The sequence below is a fragment of the Nycticebus coucang genome, chromosome 8 (assembly GCF_027406575.1).
Source record: "Nycticebus coucang isolate mNycCou1 chromosome 8, mNycCou1.pri, whole genome shotgun sequence".
In the NCBI taxonomy this organism is placed as follows: Eukaryota; Metazoa; Chordata; class Mammalia; order Primates; family Lorisidae; genus Nycticebus; species Nycticebus coucang.
In genome coordinates, this window is record NC_069787.1 from 107,871,608 (window position 1) to 107,896,520 (window position 24,913).

At 35.6% G+C, this 24,913-nt stretch overlaps 1 protein-coding gene across 1 annotated transcript in view; it reads left to right on the top strand.

Moving 5' to 3' along the window:
- The window catches only part of SLC25A36 (solute carrier family 25 member 36), a 37,773-nt gene that overhangs the window by 5,813 nt on the left and 7,047 nt on the right, over positions 1-24,913 (top strand). The window contains exons 2-4 of the mRNA XM_053599911.1: positions 11,263-11,427; positions 14,655-14,732; positions 17,092-17,192. Of these exons, the coding sequence (XP_053455886.1) occupies positions 11,263-11,427; positions 14,655-14,732; positions 17,092-17,192 (344 nt within the window). The remainder of the gene's footprint in view (positions 1-11,262; positions 11,428-14,654; positions 14,733-17,091; positions 17,193-24,913) is intronic.

Below are 24,913 nucleotides of genomic sequence, written 5' to 3' on the forward strand. Positions count from 1 at the left end.
GGTATTGCTAGATCAATGGTAGGTCTACTTTAAGTTCTTTGAGGTATCTCTATACAACTTTCCATAGTGGTACTACTTTGCCATCCCACTAACAAGTATAAGTTTTCTCTCTCCTCATCTATACTAGCATCTGTTGTTTGGGGTTTTTTGATAAAGGCCATTCTCAGGGTGTTAAGTGATTCTTCATTATGATTGGCACAATTATATCCTTAATTTTTACCACATCTCCTTTTCCTTTGGCATAGCCTCTTTGGGTTGTTATAACAAAATACCATAAGTTGAGTGGCTTATAAGCATCAGACGTTTATTTTCTACAGTTCTGGGGGCTGGAAAGTTCAAGATTAAGGCACAGGTAGGTTCTGTATCTACTGAATCTACTGAGGGTCTGCTTCCTTTTCTTGCTTTCTTCTTCTGTATCCTCACAGAGAAGAAGGCAACAATTACTAGCTCTCTGGGTCTCTTTTATGAGGGCATAGTCCCAGACACAAAAGCTTCTGACCTAATTATCTCCCATGGCCCTGCTTCCTAATACTGTCTCCTGGGGTTGGGAGTGTAGGATTTCATCTTAAGAATTTTGGTCAAGGTGGTGCTTGTAGCTAAGTGGGTAGGGTGCCGGCCACATACACCAAGGCTGGTGGGTTCAAACCTGGCCCAGGCCAACTAAAACAAGGACAACTGAAACAAAAAATATAGCTGGGCGTTGTGACGGGCTCCTATAGTCCCAGCTACTTGGGAGGCTGAGGGAAGAGAATTGCTTAAGCCCAAGAGTTTGAGGTTGCTGTGAGCTGTTACGCCACGGCACTCTACCCAGGGTGATAGCTTGAGACTCTATCTCAAAAAAAAAAAAAAAAAAAGAAAGAAAGAATTTTGGTCAAGACAAACATTCAAACGCTTGCCCTTTTTTTCCCTTTCTGTAATATTCTCACTAATAGGTGATAAAACTAAGGGATATTGCTTATCCTGATGGAGAATATTTTGTCTTAATATTGAAAAGTTCCTTAAATTTGGCTAACATTTAAAAAAATCTCCTCGTTAGTGATTAATGTTTCTTTGGTTTTTTTTTTTTTTTTTTGGCCGGGGCTAGGTTTGAACCCGCCACCTCCAGCATATGGGACTGGCGCCCTACTCCTTGAGCCACAGGCGCCGCCCAAATATTTCTTAATTTAACTAATGCCCTAGTTAATAAATTATAATAAAGTATTACCTGCAGACAGAAAATGACAAATTATTTTAGTGTTATTTACTTTGCTTTATAAAGCTATACACTGTAATTGTCTAACAAATAGGTTTGCCTAAAGTTAACAAAAATGACGTCTGTAGGACCTTTAAAAATATAATATGTATATCTATACTATGGATTTCATCAGAAAATAGTTTGCCTATTTATAAATTACCTTGCCTATTAAAATCAAGTTTCCTGGTCCGTACATCCTCAGAAGATTAACATCTAGGAGAAATGTCTAACGATCACAATTTTGGAATCCAGGTTCATTTCCAAGACCCACTCTCTTCCTTAGCAGAATCCTGAGGTGCCTTGGGTTTTTACTAGGTATATGTATGGCTAGTAGAAATCCTTTAAAACCAGGGGAGCTGGGTCTAGTGGTTTAGTAGCTTGGGGCTGTCCATCTGATGAAGTTTCATGTGCACCTGACCTAGGGACTCATGACTCTGGGTGTCATGGCTGACATGGATCTGCTTGCTATTCATATTTACTTAGTAAGCAGTTTTCTCTTTGCCCTTTACCTCTCATCTCCCCGCATGTAACTTCTTACTCTTGTGCTGCTGTAACTTGTGTGGGAGAGCACTTTGAGGCACTCAACAGAGGCCTTGCTATTGCTTGCAGGACCTATTTACACGGGGTTTTTTAAGTGATAATGGTCTCACTGTTTGCCAGGCTGAAGTTGTAGCACTATTACAGCTCACTGTAGCCTCAAATTCCTTGCTTAAGGGTCTTCCCACTTCAGCAAGTAGTTGGAATTACGGGTGTGAGTGTGCCCAGCTGATATTGATTCTTTTTAAAACCAGATTCTTGGTTATACTGCCTAGCTTAAAAAAAAAAAAAAATCCACTCTAAGTATCTTTTTGCCTCTCCTTTACGCAAAAGGTCTATTAAAGGCCCTTAAGTAGCTAGACCCCTGGCATACCAGTTTTTATCTTCATTATGTGCAAGTAGAAGCAACACTTAAAATATTTTAGACAGTTACCCTCTCAGATTCTTGATTTTATTAGCATCTGCAGTGTTACTACAGGCAAACAATATGTCTGCATTCCAGTAAATTACTGACATGATGTGATTAATGTATTGTACAATTTGGCAAGCATCGTGAAAGTAGAATAGTTTTGAAAGTCCTTTTTCAACGTGGGTGAAGCAGAGCAAAAAAAAGACTCAGAAAGATGTTTAGTGATAGCCATAACCATATTAAACAATTCTTAAATAGTCTATAAAAATCAACACACAGTTATATAATTGACTTACTATGCAACTTTCTTTTCATATACTATTTAAGATATGTGACATTTGCCTATAAAATTTTAGATGAGCATTAATCCAGGTAATTTTACTAAAAACATATAGTTCATGAAGAACATATAGAATATATAGTTATTTCTAATCTGTACATACCAAGGGCAGAGTGATATTTAATAGTTTTATTAAATAGAAACTATCTTTTCTAATCTCTGAAGAGTTTTGAGCAGAGGAATGACTTGCTCTGACTTTAAAATTTTTTTAATTTATTTTTTAAAGACAAAAGTCCTGTTGCACAGACTGGAGTGCAGTGGTGCAGTCATAGCCTACTGTAACCTCCCAACTCGTGGGTTGAAACCATCTCCCACTTCAGCCTCCCCAGTAGCTGAGACTCATAGGTGCAAGTCACTGTACCACACTGCTTTTTTTTTGGGTGATAGAACCTCAAGCTGTTGCCCTGGGTAAGTGCTGTGGCGTAACAGCTCATAGCAACCTCCAACTCCTAAGCTCAAGCGATTCTCCTACCTCTGCCTCCCAGGAAGCTGGGACTACAGACCCCTGCCACAATGCCCGGTTATTTTTTGGTGCTGTCACTGTTGTTTGGCAGGCCCAGGCTGGATTCAAACCTGCCTGCTCAAGTGTATGTGGCTTGCGCCTTAGCCGCTTGAGCCATAGGTGCCGACCCCCCCCTTTTTTTTTTCGTAAAGAGATGAGGTCTTCCTGTTTTGCTCAGGTTGATCTCCAACTTCTGGTCTCAAGCAATCCTCCTGCCTCAGCCTTTAAAAGTGCTAGGGTTACGGGTTTGAGTCATGATCCCCAGCTAAAAGTTTTTATCAGAATCACGCTGGCAAGTGTACTAAAGATAGAGTGAAGGTTGTGGCCAAAGGGTAGAAGAAGGGAGCTACTTTTATTATAGTAACATCAGTAGGAGACACTGGTAGCTGCCACCTGAGTGGAAATGGTGAAAAGTGAGGTTTCTGGATTTATTTTGAAGTTCTGGGTCAGATAACACTTGCACACTATACACATCATTTTTCCATACCATTTCATGGGGTTGATTGGGTCCCAAAACATCAGCCCACATGTTTTCTAGTTTAACAGCTGTGATTTTTTTAAAAATGCATGTTGCTATAATTTCTATAAAATTAATTTTAAAATGTATGCATATAGGGGGAAAAAGCTGCTGAAAGATAACCAGCATTTCCCAGCTTCCCTTCCCTACTTCCTATTGGAAAAAGCCTACAACTCTTTGCTGTTTCTTTTGGAATTTTCTTTCATATTTCTAAATAAGCTCTGTTGCCATGTATCAACTTTCTGTTCTGGGGTTTTTTTTGTTGGGGGGGGTCATCCTTGGTAGAGTGCTGTCGCATCATAGCTCACAGCAACCTCAAACTCCTGGGTTCAAGTGATACTTTTGTTTCAGCCTCCTAAGTAGCTGGGACTACAGGCACCCACCACAACACCCAGCTATTTTTAGACATGGAGTCTTGCTCTTGTTCAGGCTGGTCTCCAGACTCCTAAACTTAGGCAGTCTACCTGCCTCCACCTCCCAGTGTCAGGATTACAGGTGTGAGCCAACTGGCCTGGCCCAGCTTTCTGTTCTGGTTGATGAGGATTTAGTTATAGTGTAGCACTCCCCACTTAACTCTTATTTTCACTCTCAGCACCAGATATATAGTTATTATAACTATAATACAATTTTTTTGTTAAATCAGTAGTCCATGCTTACCTTATCATAACAGTATAAACATTGTTGTCTGCTGAACTAAGTTGTGTGTTCTGTTGACCTTTCCTTTCTTCCCACTTGGGGTTAATAATTGCCCTGATTCAATTTTTTTTTTTTTTTTTTTTGCTTAGTTATGTGAATACTCTCATTGGAATATATATATATATATTTTTTTTTTTTTTTTTAATGTCAGATGTGTTAGTCTATCAGTCATTTTTCCTGGAGACCTTTGTCCCTCTGAAGTTGGTGATCCTAGACCTATCTAGATGGGTTATTTTCTTTTTTTTCTGCAGAGACAGAGTCTCACTGTACCACCCTCGGGTAGAGTGCCGTGGCGTCACACGGCTCACAGCAACCTCTATCTCCTGGGCTTCCGCGATTCTCTTGCCTCAGCCTCCCTAGTAGCTGGGACTACAGTCGCCCACCACAACGCCCGGCTATTTTTTTTGTTGTTGTTGCAGTTTGACCGGGGCTGGGTTTGAACCCGCCACCCTCGGCATATGGGGCCGGCGCCCTACTCGCTGAGCCACAGGCGCCGCCCTAGATGGGTTATTTTCTAAGCCCAGCATTTCACTATTGATGCTTCTTTCTCTGTTGGGTTATTCTGTTCCTATATTCGATTCCCAGTTCTTTTTTAGTTTATAAACTCTCAATTTGCAGAACATATTTTTGAGTTAGCTATGTATTAAAAGGGTACAAGGCAGGCAATTTCTTGAATATTTCTTTTCAAGTGTATTTTATCAGTTTGATAGTTCGGTTTGGTATAGAATTCTAGCATAAGTAATCTACAGGTATTGAAAAATCTGATGATTACCTGATGAGTTTTCCTTTGTCATTTGATCTGTCATTTGATCTGTCATTTGATGAAGTCTTTAAAAGATTTCAGTAGTTCATCTTGATGTGCACTTTTTTGCATCCTTTGTACCTGCTAAACTTGGGCTCAGAGATGTAATTTTACTTAGTGTGTATGTACGTACGTACAAGGGATATTCACTGAGCCTCACTGCTTTAGCTGTACAACCTGTCTGCCGGTCCTTAGTTTGAGTTCTTTGCCTTGTCCTAATCTTGAGTACTTGACCTGCCCTTAACCATTAGGCCTCTTAGGTGTACTGGGGGATAAAACTCTTCATTATGTCAGTTACCTTTCTGTTTGCCTCATTGTTTGAAATCTTGCTTTTGCTGCTTGCTTTGGCACTCTGTCCTTGTGGCATATTCCTTTACATAGTGAGATTTTTGACACAGAGGGGAGAAAAATATAATGTAGTTAATCATTAGTGATGTGGGGTACGTATGAGCTCACAAGGTTCTTAACGTTTTCAGGAATTTTACCAGCTGTTTGTTAAACATTGCCATTATTTAAAATTATGTGAAATAAGAATTAGATCATTTTTAAGGCAAAAGTAATACATATTCAAAATGTACTCCTGTTTTTCATAAGTAGAGATTTTAAATGTTTATTGAAGCCATAGTTTTGTTCTCTACATCAAGTCTCCCTGATTTCAGTATAGTATATAATAATAACTTTTTTTTTTTTTTGAGACCGAGTCTTAACTATATTGCCCTCGGTAGAGTGCTGTGGCGTCACAGCTCACAGCAACCTCAAACTCTTGGGCTTAAGCGATTCTCTTTCCTCAGCCTCCCAAGTAGCTGAGACTACAGGCACCCACCACAACGCCTGGTTATTTGTTGTTGTTGTTGCTGCAATTGTCATTGTTGTTTAGCTGGCCCGGGCCAGGTTCATACCTGCCACCCTCCGTGTATGTGGCTGGCACCGTAACCACTGTGCTATGGGTGCTGAGCCAATAATAACTTTCAAATAGCAGCATGAAAAATACCAGAGTGTCACTCCTATACTATATATCCATTGCATTTTATAACATAAAACTGCTTCAGGACAGCCTAAGTGCTTATGTGCATATGCCCTTATACTCAGATATATCTCAGTTAAGATCCTCATTGTGTATTACTTGTTGAAATGGGTTTTTTTTGTTTTATTTTTTTGATACTGTCTCACTCTACTGCCCAGGCTAGAGTGCCATAGTGTCAGCCTAGCTCTCAGCAACCTCATGCTCCTTGGTTCAAGTAATCCTCCTGCCTCAGCCTCCCAAGTAACTGGGACAATAAGCACCTTCTAAGATACCTGGCTTATTTTTCTATTTTTAGTAGAGACATAGAGACCAGGACCTCGCTCTTGCTCAGCTGGTTTTGAACTCCTGAGCTCAAGTGATCTTCTTACCTCAGTCTCCCAGAGTGCTAGGATTACAGGCTTGAGCCGTTGTGCCTCGCCCAATTGTTGAAGTGTATCTTATTAATAGTATACCTTGTTTGTGGTCTGATCATAGCATGTTTGTATCATAATAGCTCTATGAAAAATTTTTACAGTTCCTCTTCTTGTTAATAGACACCTTAACTTCAGTAGCTTATATTTATTGAGCACTTTTTATGGGCTACTTTACATAAATAGCTGAAAAAGAAATTAGAAAAAGTTAGATTAGAAATATGATTTGCTGTAAATAAATCCCATTGTAGTGTTAATGTGGTGAACCAACCTGCAGATTCCTCCACCATCCCCTATCATGGTCTTGCTCTCTCACTTATTCTAGATTGCACTAGTGCAATGATGGTTTACTTAACTCCAGGCTCAAGTGATCTTGCAATCTTGACCTCCTCGGCCCAAGCAGTTCTCCTGCCTCATCCTCCCCAGTAGCTGGGACTATAGGTGTGTACCACCATACCTGACTTATTTTTTAAAAATATTTTGTAGAGTCAGGGTCTTGTTACGATGTACAGGCTGATCTTGAACTCTTTGCCTTTTGCCTCAAGCATTCATTCCTCCTGCTTCAGCCTCCTAAAGTTCTGGTATTACAAGCATGCGCCACTAAGCCCAGCCAAAAATTTTATGACTGTCCTTGGCAATTTAAAAATAATAACTGTTGTGGAAACAACCCAAGTGCCCATCAACCCATGAATGGATTATGGGTTATATGTGTTATATACTGTGATATATGTGTACCATGAAGTTATGTGTTACATGCCGTGACACATGTGTACCATGAAGTTATGTGTTACATGCTGTGATACATGTGTACCATGAAGTTATGTGTTATATGCTGTGATACATGTGTACCATGGTATATACCATGGAGTACTCTTCAGCCATAAGAAAGATGGAGACTTTACATCTTTTGTATTAACCTGGATTAAGTTGAATATTCAATCTCCTTAGTAAAGTATCTCAATAATGGAGACGTAAGAATCCCATGTACTCAATACTAACTTGAAACTAGTAGATGAACAACTACAAGCCCACATGAGAGGAAAAACACAAATTCAAAAGGGTAAGGGGCTCAGTAAGCTCTCACCTAATGGGTACAGTGTAAGGGGGATGTGGCATACTTCCTGGATGGAGGGATCAGATACAACTGGGAGTTTTCCTAACAAATGCAAACAATGTAACCTAATCGTATGTACCCTTACGTTAATCTAAAATTTAAAAAAGTACTTGTTCTTTGTTATTGCCTATAGGTGGTTGGTTTTGTTACAGTCGATACAGTTGGTTTTGATTCAGATCTGCTATAACTGTACTTTTTATCTAATTATGTTGATATCTGTCAGTATAATTAAAGTTTTAGCATTTGGGGGAGGAGTTAAAATTTAATTTCCTGTTTGGAGCTATATTGATTTTTTTGAAATATTAACTTCATTATGATTAGACATAATCTACATACATGTAGCTCCAGGTAGTTATTAGCAATTCTTACTAGTTCTCACGTATTATTTAGTTCAGATATCAAGGTAGGCCAGGCACGGTAGCTCATGCTTGTAATCCCAGCATTTGGGAAGCCGAGGCGGGTGGATTGCTTTGAGCTCAGGAGTTCAAGATCATCCTAAGCCAGAGTGAGACCCCATCGCTAAAAAATAGCCAGGTGTTGTGGTGGGTGCCTGTAGTCCCAGCTACTTGGGAGGCTGAGACAAGAGAATCACTTAAGCCCAAGAGTTTGAGGTTGCTGTGAACTGTCATGTTACAGCACTCTACTGAGGGTGGCAAAGTAAGACTCTCTCTTTCTCAAAAAAAGTATCATTTATATACGATAAAGTTCACAGAGGTGAAATGTGTATAGTTCAGTGAGTTTTGGCAAATGTGTAAATAAAGTCCTTTAGCCTTTACCATTATCAATATATTGAACATTTTCCTTATTCCCCCAAGCCCCTTGTATTTTCTTCTCCCTGTTCTACCCCTTGGTAACCACAGTTCTCATATTTGTCCCTCTAGCTTTGTTTTTTCCAGAATACCATACAGTGTTATAAAATGAAAGCTTTCTGTGCCTGGCTTTTTCTTTTTTTAAGAGACAGAATCTCGCTTTGTCGCCCTTGGTAGAGTGCTGTGGTGTTACAGCTCACAGCAACCTCCAGCTCTTGGGCTTAAGCAATTCTCTTGCCTCAGCCTCCCGAGTAGGTGGGACTACAGGTGCCCACCACAAAGCCTGGCTGTTTTTATTGTTGTTGCAGTTTGGCCAGGGCCAGGTTTGAACCCCCCACCCTCGGTATATAGGGCCAGTGCCCTACTCATTGAGCCATAGGTGCTGTCCTGTGCCTGGCTTTTTAAAATTAGTATAATGCTTTTGATGTTATCCAGTTTGTTGCTTTTTGTTGTAGAATAGTATTCTATTGTATAGATACCCCACAATTTGTGAATCTTTCACCAGTTGATGGACATTTGGGTCGTTTTCAGTTTAAAGCTGTTAAAAGTGAGGCTGCTATAAACATTCATGAGCAGGTCTTTGTGTGAGACCTATTTGTTCACTTCTCTTGAGGCAGTTCCTAGGAGTGAGATTATAGGGTTGTATGTTTAACTCTGTAAGAAACTGTCAAACTTTTCTAAAATCCCTGTACCATTTTAAATTCCTACAACAAAGTAGATTTCAGTTGTTCTTCATTAGCACTTGGTATTGTCAGTCTCTTTAATTTTAGATATTAGTACTGGCGTCTCATTATGAGTTTACTTGGTGTTTACCTGAGGACAAATGATTTTGAAATGTCTGTGTGTTCATTTGTATACCATTAGTGTCTGTTAAAGCCCTTATTATTGTTATTGGATTGTGAGTGTATCTGAATATAAACACTTTATCAGATTTATGATTTGCAAATATTTATTTTTTGAGACAGAGTCTCACTGGGTTGCCCTCAGTAGAGGGCTATGGCATCACAGCTCACAGCAACCTCAAACTCTTGAGCTCAAGCGATTCTCTTGCCTCAGCCTTCCAAATAGCTGGGACTGCAGGCCCCTGCCACAATGCCAGGCTATCTTTGTTTGTTTTTATTGTTATTGTTGCAGTTGTCATTGTTTAGCTGGCTCAGGCCGCCCTTGGTGCATGTGTCCACCACCGTAACCACTGTGCTGCAGGCACCAAGCCTTTTTCAGTTTTTTTTTGTGTTTGTTTATTTGTTTGTTTTTGAGACCAAGTCTCACTGTGTCATCCTGGGTAGAGTGCAGTGGGGTCACAGCTCACAGCAACCTCAAACTCTTGGGCTTAAGCAATTCTTTTGCCTCAGCCTCCCAAGTAGCTGGGACTACAGGCACCTGCCACAACGCCCAGCTATTTTTTGTTGCATTCTCCTTGGTGTTTAGCTGGCTTAAACCCGCCAGCCTCACTGTACGTAGCTGGCGCTGTAACCACTGTTCTGTGGGTGCCGTCAACGGGTGCTGAGCTGCAAATACTGTTTTTTAGTGTCTGGTTTGTCTTTTCATTTTGTTTATTGTTTTCCTTTCTTACTGTCTTAACAGTTACTTTCAAAGACTAGACGTGTTTAATTTCAGTAAAGTTCAGTTTCCCAATTTTTTTTTCAATGATTAATACTTTTTTAGCTATTGTTCATTTCTGAAATCTGGGCCTAACATAAAGTCAAAAAGATTTTTTTCCAAATCCATTTCTCTAGAAGTTTTAATGTTTTTTACATTTAGGTATATGACCCATTTTGAGTCATTTAATAATGAGTTCTTGTTTTAAATTCTATTTGGAGTGATGTTAATGTCGCTATGCCTATTTTCTTTTATTATATATTGTATGTACTTTATCTATGTTTACTTGTAATTCTGAAAGTAAAATTGTTCAGTATATTACTGTGGTGAATTACTTTTCTTCCTTTAGTGCCCATTTTGGAGGTCCATGTTAACCTAACTCAATCAGTTTTCCTCTTTCACTGCAGTCAGAGCTCTTCTGAGTGATTTTCCTCTTTGGCTAGAAAGCAGTTCTCAGGGCTTCACTGGATAGCTATTAAATCTTCCAAGAGAAAATTCTTTCCTAATCATGTACTTCAAAAGAATTAATTACTCAGCTTATATCGTACGTACTTTTTAAACAGTTTTTAAAATATCATTTCATAAGAACTTTTACTAATTTTTTTTTCTAATGATCATTAGTCCTTTTATTTAAATTGGGTTTTTCTATTAAAAAACATTGCATAGATTTTCACATGTAGGCCTAACAGATACTAATTGTGAGACTGAAATGTCAAATTTTTTGTAGGAAAGGCTTCTGAGTATTTAGGTGTTTAATAATCATATATATGATTATTCATTGGTGAATTATTTCTTAATTGCTCAAAAGACCATCTCTTGAGTTTGTAGGAGCTTACAAGATAGGATGTACCTCAAACAGTGGTCTAGGTTTCAGCAGCACAAGTCACACCTAAGTACTACATCAATAGTAAATAAACAAATACTACATCAAGAGTAAATAAACAGTATTTACAACAGTATTAAAGCTCTGAAGCGACTTAACTAGGAAGTGACCAGGTATTATCAGTAGTAACAACATCCACCAAAGTCGTCTTTTATTATTTTTGCTCAGTAGATATTGAGTTCTGTTCTTTTCAACTACTGAAAGCATTTATATGCTGTCAAGTAAGTGAAACTTTTAAAAAATTGTTCAGTCTTCTAAAATCATTAAAAATTTTAAATTTTAGAATGTTGACAAAATTCCAGGTACCTACTCAGTTTTTACAGCTCTGGGCTTATATACTAACTTAAGAATCAAGTAGCTAAGTTTTGTTCTCCTTTTCTTTGTAGATGTGGTGGTACAGTGGGAGCTATTCTGACATGTCCGCTGGAAGTTGTAAAAACGCGACTACAGTCATCTTCTGTGACGCTTTATATTTCTGAAGTTCATCTGAACACAATGGCTGGAGCCAGTGTCAACCGAGTAGTGTCTCCTGGACCTCTCCATTGCCTAAAGTGAGAGCACACAGTATTCATGAATTTCTATTAGTGTATTTACCTAAATGGTTTCCATGTTTATTTATTTATATTCTGCCACAGTTATAAAAAAGTTCTTTCTATGATGCCTCTACATTCACAAAAAAAATTTTTTTAAAAATTTTTAAAGCTCTTTACAAATTTAATGATAGACGTTACTCTGAATTACGTTAATTAGAAGTGATAATCCCTAATGGGGAAGAACAGTTGGATGGATAATATAAAATATAATAGTTATTTCCAAGTCATGGGAATTTAGAATATTTTTCCACATTTATCCAGTGGATTTTTTCCTAAAGCTATTATAGGCATTTTATTTTGGATTATTTAATGTGGTAATGTTAATTCCCACTGTTTTTTGTGCGTACTTTTATTTTTTTGTTTGTTTTGGGGGTGGATTGTTTTTTAAGGCAATCGTGAAACAAAGTTTAATGAGGAAGGGAAAAACAGACTGACAGAGCAAAATACTGGTTGACAGAGGAAGATATGTTTGCCTACTTATATTTTCATACTTATATTTATTGGGCCTACCTTGTGGTTCAAAGATCATTTTTGTGTGTTTGTAATTTTCCAAGGACTCATACAAGTTAAGTACCTCCACTTAATGGCAGTATGTGATTTTTATGTACCCTAAATATATCTGACTTAGAACAGAGTTATTACTGATTTTTAAATGCTGTTCAAGGTTTGACATTCCTGATAGCTTGAATAAAACTTGTTTTAACATTTTCTCATGCTTCATTCTGTTGCAATTGGATTTGAAATTTCAAAACCACTACAGTCAGGTGTTACATGTTTAGACTTATGCGTTTAACTGAGCGGCTGTGTGTGTCTGTCTTATCAGCTCACTTGGGACTTAATCTGTTTGAACTTAGTTCAGTAGTATTTGTTTTGTAGTAGCAAATAAACTCATTCTGTGTGTTTATCTTTGTTACGAAAAGGTTTCATCAGTCTTTTCAAACTTGGTTACCGAGGTGCATGAATAAGTAGAATAAAATTACAGTTTATCTGTGTCCTAGTTATAGATAAATACTTCTGTTAATAATAGGAAAAACGTTTTAATATCTTGATTTTGAGATTTATTACTACCGATTACCTCTTCTTAAAATTCTTCTTTTGACCTCTTTGATACATTATTTTATTTTATTTTCAGTGGTTTCGCCTTCTTTTTTTTTTTTGAGACAAGAGTCTCACTATGTCACTCTCAGTAGAGTGCTGTGGCGTCTCTGCTCACAGCAACTTCAAACTCTTGGGCTTAAGCGATTATCTTGCCTCACCCTCCCAAGTAGCTGGGACTATAGGCGCCCACCACAATGCCCGGCTATTTTTGTTGTTGTTACAGTCGTTTCGCTGTTGTTTAGTTGGCCTGGTCAGGTTCGAACCTGCCACCCTCAGTATACATGGCTGGCGGTATAGCTGCCGAGCCTTTTTTTTTTTTTTTTTTTTTTTTTTTGATACAGTCTCACTGTGTTGCCCTCGGTAGGGAGTGCTGCAATCTCACAGCAATCTCAAACTCTTAGGCTTAAGCTATTCTGCCTCAGCCTCCCAAATAGCTGGGACTCCAGGTGCCCACCACAATGCCCAGCCATTTTTTGGTTGTAGTTGTCATTGTTTGGCAGGCCCAGGCTGGGTTTAAACCCACCCGTGTATGTGGCTGGCACCCTCGCCGCTGAGCTATAGCACCGAGCCTGGCCTTTTCTTCTTTACAGGAATTTTAATACTCTCCTGCTGGGCTCAGTTTTAGTTCCTCAGTTTTTCAGATTTTCTTTTTAAGTTCTTTATATATTGATTTATTTAATCCTCACAGTAATTTGGGAGGAGAGTACTGTTTTTCCATATTTACTCCTGACGAAACTGAGGATGAGAGAAGATATTTCATGGTCTCAAGTTAGTTAACAACATTAGGCTTCATACTTGAGAATTCTAGCCTCTCAGCTCAGGCCTTTAACCATTGGACTCAACTTCCTTTCAAGAAATCATTCTTAAGCATATGTGTTGAGAACCACTTAGTCAACTCTTAATTCTGAATTAAAATATCTACTCTTCGATCTCAATTGCTTTTCACCTTTAAAACTGTGTTTAATATCATTCCTCTATTCCTGTCTCTTCTGGGGGGTATATATACCTAACTTGTATAGTATTTGCTTGTTAATATGGTCTATTAAATTGTTTGAATATAATTTTTTTTCACAACTGGACAGCAAATTTTTCAATATCAGGGCCTTCATCCTCTCTTTTCTATTTCCTTAACTCTGCCTAGTCATAAAGAATTCTTTAGGTATGCTGTTCTTATCATGCATCAATAGGGCAGAAATTATAATAGCCCAACCATTCCAGGATCCTGGAAGGTAGGGTGATAGATCTTGTCATAGCATTTCAGTGGAATGAGGATGAGTTAATATTGCAGTATTGAAAGTGTTGTCCAATATAAGTAAAACACCTCAAAATTAGGGAAGAATTACATTTCTTTTTTTTTTTTTTTTTTTTTGCGACAGAGCCTCAAGCTGTTGCCCTGGGTAGAGTACCGTGACATCATAGCTCACAGCAACCTCCAACTGCTGGGCTAAAGCGAGTCTCCTGCCTCTGCCTCCCAAGTAGCTGGGACTACAGACGCCCGCCACAACGCCCAACTATTTTTTGGTTGCAGCCTTCATTGTTGTTTGGCGGGCCCGGGCTGGATTCAAACCCGGCTCAGGTGTATGTGGCTGGTGCCTTAGCCGCTTGAGCCACAGGTGCTGAGCCGAATTACATTTCTAATTGGGAATTGAATTTGCCTATAAAAATAGTAAGATTGAGGAAATTGAAGATAAGAACAGCATGATTATGTGAAAATATAGAAAATTTATATCATTTTTTTTTTTAACAGTTTTTTTTTTGTCCGGGGCTGGGTTGGTTTGAACCCGCCACCTCCAGCATATGGGGCTGGCGCCCTACTCCTTTGAGCCACAGGTGCCACCCAGAAATTTATATCATTATGTCTTTTAATCTTTAAGGAAGGAATCTGAAGGAAGTTTTTTAAATTATCACCAGTAAATCTGTTATCATTCTTCAATAATTTATACTAGGTTATGAAAAAAACAGATTTTTGTAAGTGAGGAAAACTGAGCATGTTATAGTACAAATCTGGGATTTAGACTCTAATTTTGTGTAAAATAAATGAAATATCAGTTTTTCAAGGATATTTCTAACTTCTGTTTTTCTTTCAGGGTGATCTTGGAAAAAGAAGGGCCTCGTTCCTTGTTTAGAGGATTAGGCCCCAATTTAGTAGGGGTGGCCCCTTCCAGGTAAAAAACATTTCTAAAGTTAAACAAAATTATGGTAGCCTTTTTTGTTTTCAAGGTTTCTGTTTAATTATTGATAGATACAGTTAAATTTATAAATGTAGTTTTTAACGTTTATGGGAAGTTAAAATATTCTATTTAAGGGTTTCAGATGCTAATAAGCAAATTTACATATAAAGTAATACTTGGTGGTAGGTAATGGTGCTGAGGATTTCTAAGACTGACAATAATTCAGTACTATTTGAAATTTAACATTAATAATATGAATGCAAAGGATATTTTCCCTAATATAAGAGAGAGAAAGTATACTATTAATATTTATATTAAATTATTAATAGTCTTGTATTGGGGAGAGTAAAGAATCATGGCATACTATAGCTAGAGGTTTGGAACACTATTTATAGATAAGAGATTTAAATTTTAAACTTCTGTGGACAGACCTGAGATTTTAGGGGTAGAAGGTGTTGTATTCAAAGATGCAGATGTTGAAGATAACATTTATCTTTCTATTGCATAGACCAGGCGGCATAAAGTTAGTGTTATTTGCAAGATAAATCTGGAACTACCTTTATAGCTAGTGACTGTGTATTGAGTCCTCCTCAATAATAAATATTTGAAGGGCAGTAAGAGATAACATAGTACCTGCCATATTCCGTATATAAGGGAAGCCTAATGAAGGGGAGATGCTAAAGAGAAGTCAGGGTGGTATAACAGACAAGTTGTCAGTAACCGTTTAAAAGGATGAGTAGGTTGCACCATGTGAAGGTGTAAAGGTGAAACCACTGGGAAGCAATTTTTACATCAATTTAAAAGGCAAAGAACAAACAAAGGAAATAATGAGAACTAGCAGTAAGAAAGGGGAAGATCTGGAACTCTAAAACTGAGCCATTTTTTGGCTTAAAAGACAAGCTCAACAGATAGAATGTTTTTAATCCCTATTAAAAGAAACCAAAAGGCCTGAAAACATTACCATGTCATTTTTCTCTGATACCATTTTATCTTAGATTATCGACTTCTTCCATGATAGAACTGTAAAGAGTTCATATTTAGAGTGAAAATGCATGTCCAGTTTTCTGTATCACTGTGTATCACTAGATCCATGTCTTGCTGTTGAGTTTCAATTTTTTTATAAACTGTTTTCTCTCCTTAAGAATGTATCCACATCGTCTTCTAGTAATTTTTCAGGGTTATCATATACACGAAAAAATTAAAGCAGTGAAACTCTTCCCATTTTTACTTGTCTACTCTGTCCCTTGTTGGACAGATAATCAGGATTGTTGGGAAAGTAACAGTGTTTCATACAGCAAGCAAATAAGTGCCTGCCTGGAGAGTTAAAACAATGAGGAGATAGTGGATGCCATAGTCAGTAAGTTAACAGGAGAAATAATTAAATTTCACTGAATGTTTATAGTTAATTATAAACACATTCTGGCCTAATGGGCCTGATTTCTTTTGTTGGAATTGTTTCATCTGTTCAAGGATAATGTGAACTACTTTGTGTGTAGTACATTTTAGAATATACTACCTACCATATTTCAAAATTATTTAGCATGTACTTTGATTAGTTGGATAAGCCTCTTCTCCCCACCAAAAAATTACATATTTATTAAGTGCTCATACTGCATTTACTTAACTGAGTTCAGTATACTTTAGGCTTAGTATTGCACAAATCCTATTGCATTCATGCAATTTCCAATCATCAAAATCTTACACAAATACTTTGTTTCAGTTAGTCAGATTGTTCCGGCTGTTAGAGTATTGGGCTGGGATCTGTTGAGAAAGGATGCCAAGAACTTTTACATGTCAGTTTGTCTTATTTTAATTTTCTTAAACTTGTTTTTCTTTTTAAGTTCCCATCTTTTTAAGATGCCTTTAAAAGAATTTGTCTTTTCTTTAACGGATTCATACAAAAAGTGCTTCAGGGCTGAGGGCTGTGATCTTGGGCCTTCGGGAGGCCAGAGTCAGTATCCCTTGAGAGCAGCCTGGGCAATTCAACCTATCTCTAGAAAAAAATTTAAGAAGAGGAAAAAAAACAGGTGTGGAGGCACATGCCAGTGTTCCCAGCTACTACAGAAGCTGAGGCAGGGTAATGATGAGCTCTGAGGTTTGAAGCTGCAGTGAGCTGTGATTGTGTTACTGTATTTCAGCCTGGAGACAGAGCGAGACCCTATCTCTTAAAAAATAAAACAATTTTTAAAAGTGCTCTAGGGTATTCATAGAAAAACTGTAAATTAACATGATGTTACATGAGGAAGTAGCTAAGACTTTTTAGGTATCTTTATTCTAAAATTATAAAGATCAGTTTACATTTAAATCTTGTGAATTAAACATGTTTATTGATAAATTTAAATCTTTATTTTAGAGCAATATACTTTGCTGCTTATTCAAACTGCAAGGAAAAGTTGAATGATGTATTTGATCCTGATTCCACCCAGGTACACATGATTTCAGCGGCAATGGCAGGTATGAATATGTAATATTAAAAAACAAAATTTTTCTGAAACCTAGAGACTTAATATTGAACTATCAGTTTATATTGACAAGTTAAGATAATTAATGTGTTTTTCATTGATTAGTATCTACAAAGATGATTTGTACATTCATTGATCTAAAATAAATTTTTTAGGTATATGTAAAATCTGTTGGCATTTTTGTAATTAGGAGTTTAAGGGATAGGATACAGGTAGTATAATATTAATATTGCCTTGTGTAGTGCACTGAACATGTAGTGGTCACTTTTAATAGTTTTAAAAACCCAACCATAATTACACTATAAATAAGTTGTGGAGCTGTAATTTATTCTTCTCTCCTCAATTTCTGTTAGTGCCTTTTCCCTTTTTGCTGCATGTTTTGGCTTCTATCTGAAATGTGTCGGCAATTCTTGGTAAAGTATTCATTTTGTCCTGTGCTCAAACGCTGAAACTTTGTGAGTAATGTATTATTAATAACTCAGACAATTACTATAATGTGTATGTTTTTTAAAAATATGTATCATTCCATATAAATCACACTAGGTAACACCTGAAATTTAGACACTGGCTGTATGTACATGCTTGCTATAGAAATGTTTCCAGGAACTCTTCTGTCCTCATTGATGAATACATATGATTTGTGAATTAAAACAACTAGACTGAGGTCTCTGCACTGCCTCTATGGGAGATTGGTTTGACCACTCTGGTTCTGGAATCATTTGCTGGCATGCATGTTAGACAAAGCCATGAATTTTGGTTCTCAATAAAAAATTCTATCCAATTTTCTGAGATTTGTAGCCTGTTTACCCTTATCTCACATTTTCAATAAATGTCAGTTACGTACTTAATATGTGCCTTAAACTGTTAACCATTTTCTGTTTAGAAAAAAATGGGATCAATTCGAACCATATATACTTAACTAAGTAGGAAATACTAATTTCTGAAAGATAGCCATAACAAAATAATAAATCTAGCATTTACCTTAACAAGTTGCTTTCAAAGTTTTTTATATTTAATAATTGTTGACTGACTCATTGTAGTTTTAAAGTCAGAGGGGATAACCTTAAAGATTAAGAGAGTAAAACATTCTGATTTACCAATACGGAGATCTTGGGCAAGTTTATAATCTATCAATCTGTCTTACCTTATCCAGGAAGGAGTAGATTGGTCCACATAGATTTGGATCTTGAAAATTAGTTCTTTCATTTAGTATTACAGTGATAACCTACTTACAACTAGAATTATTTTTTAATGTACTTTTTACAGATGTTGAATATGAATAGATATGATTCCCCCCTTACAAATTTGAGTGAGTATGAGGTAAAAGTTGATGGCCAGTGACAAACCTTATAACCACACTATTAGATTCTTTAAGAATATATTTCTGGTTTATCAGTGTTTATATTCTTGATTCTTAGCCCCAGAAAATTATAAGGAAATGCTAATCTTTCTTTGAAAAGATTGAAATTAAGAAAGTAGATGAGCAGTCATTTTGAGGATATTTGTTTTATATTCAGTATCAAAAATATAGAGGTTCAGAATATCTCGATTTCTATTGGAACATCTTTTTTTATTAGAATGTCTCATCAGAATTTATTACTATTATTTGTATCATATTGCAGAGAATTTCAGTAAAATTGTTATTGTGTACAATGTTAACATATAGTTTGTTTTGTCAACATTAATGCTATTTACCAACTTGAATTTCTTGAATTTTGGTAAACTGATAGTTTTATACTTGTTCAGAAATTATTACACGTACTGTGTAATTTGAAAATAGTTCTTGCATTTGTTTGCAGTTATATTGTTCTGAGAATTGTGCTTCCAAAGCTTTCTTGCTCTATTCATGAGCATTAACATTAAGCTTCGCAGTTTTTATTCATAACTGTGATTGGTGAAATTGAATGGTCCAATGCAGACTCATTTAAGGTAGTCTTTTTGCCCCTTAATTCTTGAAATAATCTAGACCAGATTGTTCTGGTTTTTCTTCAGGATCATTTTTAGGTCTGAATATGAATGGTTTGAGGGTGCGAAGTACTTAAAGATCATCATGTGATCTTCAGCTGGCTGTTCAGAGGGAAAAAAATGCTAACCTTGTCACTTTCATATCAAAAAATGCACTACAATAGACCATTATTGATACTGCCTGCCAGATTTTACCACATCAAGTAGCACACACATTAAGCAATAAATAAAGAACCACGTAAATTACTCCAAGCAACTTTTTGATTCAGTTTTATTTCATCCATATGAACTCTTAAGTGTTTAATTTAGATACTAAAACTTTACTTATTAATATAAACTGGGTTAAATAAATTGGGTCTTTTCATTTGTTGTAGAGTTACAAGTGAATACTCCAAGTATTTGTAAACTTCTAAAATGGAGCTATAAATTTGCATTCATTACTTTTTTTTTGAAGTTGTGAGGATATTTAATCAAATTAAGAACATTGACTGTTTTTTGTTATTTACCTGCCTTTATTTCCCGTATGACTTTTGTCAGGCTGAGTATATCTTAGCTGTTGAGGATATCTGTGCCTGTATGTTTTGTTTAAATGAGTATCTCTCTGTATACACCTGGCCACAGATATATACAAAAAAATTGTATTAAGTTACTTTATAGTAATTCTCAGTTTTTTAAAGTTTGTATATGTCATGTATATACTTTTATATACAACTTTATAAATATAAAAGGAATGAATTCTGATTTTTACTGGATTATAACATTCATAGTTACTGTTCAGTTTTTTAATATGCCAATAATGTAATCATTGAATGTTTTCTATATACATAGTGAGTTTTATTTGTTTACAGAGTACACTGTCATTTTTCAAGACATATTTTTCTGACTTAAAGTTCATTATTAAAGATCTAAGTTTTTACTCACTAAATAACATTTTATCTTACATTTATAAAGATTTTTTTTTTAATATTTTATTTGTCCGTGGAAGTTCATTCAGCCAGAGTGATGGTTGAATAGATGTTTTGTGTTTGTGTGTAAATGTTCTTCCTGTTTTTTGTTTTATAGAAGACAAGAGATTAAATACAAAATAATCCAAAATATCTCATAAGTATGGATGTGCAATATTACTGGCCATAGTGCAAAAAGAGAAAGGTACCACTGTATCAACATATATTTTATTTTATAAATATAAATAGCTCCAAAATGAAGTTATTTGAATATTTTCTTGGTTTGTTTTTTTTTTTTTTAAAGAAGGTTTACTAGTATGCTTATTAGTTAAAGAATAGAAAAATGTGTTTTCAACTCTTTGATCACAATAGGTAATAATGGTAGGAAAACATGATAATCTTCTCTAAATGTTGCCCTTTGACAAGGTTAGCATTTTTTCTTTAAGGCAAAATTGGTCTGCTTTTAGGTAAGTATTTGGACTCTGAAACTGCTGCAGATGGCAGGATTTTCAGTACTCAGTGCATTTAAAAAAAATATTATGGCCCATTTTGATATTCCTTTTTTTCCTTTTTTTTAACTTAAAATTTTCAAAAAAGTTAGATCTCACAGTAAATATTTCTCAGATCCTTCCAGTGGGATTCAATTTGTACACGTGTTTCTGATGAGGTCACTGCTTGTTGTTATGATACAGAAAAGCCTGTGTCTATTTTAGGCATTTACTGTACATTTCTCCCGAGAAAAGAGTGAGATCGTGTCATCTCATGCTCCCCATCCGCAGGTCACTTCCTGTAGAAATATGGACTAACTTAAACCTCGTGAGTACTGATCTGAGCATCTCTTGCAGCCTCTAGTTTAAGAAACACACCCTGGGATTTTATAATAGCTATGAAATTAATAGAAGGCGGGAAATGAATTTTTATTTCCTGAATTTGTGTGTGCATTATTTTATAAAAATTTAAATTTGATCTTTTTATAATATTCCTTCTAGAAGGAAGAGTGGGGTACTTTTCAGTCATTACAAAATAAATGCCTGAGGTCTTCAGCTTGGCTATAGGAGCCTTGACCTCCAAAGAATTTGATAACAGAATATATACATAGTTATAAATGGTATTATACCATTCTACAGGTTTTAGATAAAGTAGTAGTTCTCTTTGCTTTGCATAACATATTTAAAAGTCTAATACAGTGCTTTCCAATCTCTTGTCTGTTGATATAGGCTTTCTTTCGCAAAAATATTGATCTTAATGCCATTGCTTTCCAAATAAATGCAGGATAAGAATACATAGGATCTTAGCTGTTTTAGTTTTAATTTCTTTTAAAAATCATTTTAATACATTTCTCTTAGGAGTTTAGGTGGGCTTTATTCTATAGAAATTAATTAAAATAAAAAGTACTGAAAATGCAATACTGCAGGTATAACTCACTTAATGAAATAAACATCAGCAAGTTTATTATAAGCAGTTTTCTTTTAATCTACTTTTAATTGGTTTACATTATCAAATGGAGTGTTAGATGAAACAAAACTTCTAAAATTGCATTTGAATTTTTTTTTAAACTTTCTAACAAAACACTAACCAATACATTACTAACAGTATGGCCAATATAGTGGCACTTAACTTAATTGACTGTGAAACTGTACTAATTCTGATTAACCTACAAATGAATCTCAGAGAACATTTACTCTAAGATTGTTTTAATATTTTACTGGGTGCTCAGAATATTAATACAAATTAACATGTTACCGAAGTGTCACAAAATTAAAACATAAAATAAAAAGGCCATTTCTAAATTTCAAGGGTACTGTTCCCAAAATCTTTGTGTCTGTTTGTCTTAGAAATAATAGAATATCACTTCTCGGCCTTTTGGCTAAGATCAAGTGTAGAAGTAGTGCAAAGATACATTTAGCTAAACTTTAATTGCCTTACAATATATAATTCTAAATTAATTGTAAATTTTTGTTTTCATTTTTTGATTAATTGGTTATATATGTGTAGATGTAATTAGTCCAATAAATGTCTGCTTAGTTTATTAAAATGTGTTTGGTTAGGAGAAACTAATAGCATAAAACTCAGGCACCTGAGTTTGAAGTAATAAAGGACCAATAGCTAAACACCTATGGGTCACACTTTGCTTCTTCGTTTACTGATAGTTAGGCTAATGTTTTTCTTAAGAGCAAGCTCTCATTACTGGCAGAGTTGAACCAGAAAAGCTATAGTAAACATAGATTGCTGATTATAGCAATTATATAGGAAGAAGATAACATTCTCTCACCCAAATGTATCTTGCTAGTAGATTAATTTAGCTTGGAAATGAGTTTTAGTTAAGTAAGACATACCTGTTGTTTGCTTTCTGGCGTTGTTATTAATAAGTACAGAGGATAATTTAAAATTAAAATTTATGGGTCTTTAAAAAAATTCCTAGTAATATTTATAAATATTTTTTATAATATTTTTAAATTTTATATATTTATATGGGTTTTTTCCAGCCTCAAATTGAAGAATTTTGTGCCTTGGAAGACTATTACGGGGAAAAACTTGAGTACTAAGTTTTTATTTTTTAAAATATAACTTTTATTAAAGAAAAACTTTGGTGTCCATCTTCTTTTCACATAAAGTACAATAAGTTGAGTGAGAATTTTTACCTAGATAGCCTGTTTCTTTAAAAAGTTTGACATTAAACAGCTAGGCATGGTGGCGCAAGCACTTTGGGAAGCTTAAGTGGGAGGATCACTTGATCACTTTGAGCATGGGCAACATAATGAAACCCTGTCTCTACAAAAAAAATAAATAAATAAAGTTAGTCTGTATAGTCTTAGCTTTTCAGGAGGATGAGACAGGAGGATCTCTTGAATATAGGAGTTGGAGGTTACAGTGAGCTGGGATCATGCCTCCATACTCTAGCCTCGGCAGCAGAACAAGACCTTGTCTCTTAAAAGAAAAACAATAGTTTGATATGAGGATTCCAGGGTTTTAAGTTTTCAAAACTAAAGAAGTTTTATAAGAATGATTAAATTGGTGTCTGGCCAGAATATTAATGTCTGATTGCTTCAAAATGTAATTTGGGTATCTATAGTTTTAACTTTTTCACTTAGAAAAATGAGGTTCAAAAAAGAAGAAAAAGGCGGCGCCTGTGGCTCAGTGAGTCAGGCACTGGCCCCATATACCGAGGGTGGTGGGTTCAAAACCCGGCCCCAGCCAAACTGCAACAACAACAACAACAAATACTCCAGGCCATATAGAAAATTGTTTAAACTGGTCTCATAATTATATGTTTTTTTCTTTTCTTTCCTTTTACCAAGAATATATACATGAAAAGAACCTCTTACTTAAAATAATGTTCCTGGCAACCTGTTCAACCTTTTAAATTTTTATTATTTTAGTCCTTGCTGATGCTTCCCAAATTATTGGTCCCAATCTAGTTTTATACTTATCTATGTAGTATTAAAATTTAGTAAAGGAGTTATTAAGCCAAATTTTTATGGTATTTATCTTGCTTTCTAAATAGGTTTCATTGGAGCATCCATTTATTTATGTAACATTGGGCTATTTCTACAGGGTAAAACAGTGGGATAAGGGAGTAAAATTTGAGGTAATTAATTGTCTGACATCGTAGAAGGGAAAAGAACCTTCTAACACCAAATTCAACTTTGTAAACAATTCAGTTAAATTATTTCGCATACGTAGAAATACCCATACTATTTTTGAAAGCCAAGAAAGGTTTATGATTAGTTCTGCACTATATGTTAATTTAAAAGCAAATTATTCTTAAGTTACAGCATTTCTGTTGTATTTTATTTATATTAAATGTGCTGATTATAATCTACCTTTTTAAAAATAATGTGCTTGACCTGGTAGGTGTGATAGGAAATATTAAAACAGTTAAGATCCTTAGACATTCCTGAATATATAAGTTTTCATTGGATTTAAAGACCACCTGAATAAATGTAGCTTGATGTCAGTAGTTCCATGAAATTTGTATAACTGATGTTAAGTGTAAAAGCAATATACTAAAACCTTGTTTTGCATAGATGAAGCAGTCTTTATAAGTGCCCATCATCAAGATTGCATTTTGTGTGCTGTTCTTACATAATTAATTAGGAAGATGGCAAGTAAAAGATACGCACTAGCCCAGAAAGATATTATTTCAGGTAGATCTTAATTTTAACAATTCCATGTCTGGAATGAACCATCTTAGGTGACCGCACTTCTTCACCAATAGTTAGTTCATAGTACTTTAGTTTTAAAGTAAACTAGAGCTGCCTTCAACCCTGAGTTTCTTTCTTTTATGTCTATAAAAGTGAGAGGGAAATTCTAATTTGTAACTTTTTGAACCTTTGAGTTTTTGTATGTGTTCATGTAGCTGTAAAGTAGATCTGTCCTATTAACCCTAACAGACTTTACCTCTGTGATACCATTATTTTAACAGTGTTAGTAAGTATGTTTATAGAAAGTATTTATGGGGCCAAAAACAGTCTTTTCTGTTATATGTTTACAGTCATCTAAAAATCAAAATATTAGTAATTACTGACATTGATGTAGAATCAATTTTGGATATAGTGATTTGTGATGTTAATCAGACCCCAAGTAGCCGTAGTAGAATGCATGCTTTTTAGCGCTAGAATAAATAAAATTTCTGTTTGTCTGTGGAAATGGATTTCTACTTTCACCTTAGCAGTAGGGAGCTTCCTAGAGGATATTGTGAATAGGTTGGGAAAGCAGTTTACATACAACCGGATTTGGCTCTTAAAAGAATCTTTTACTTAAGGTCAGAATTTGAGAATTTATATAGATTGCAAGTGAACGC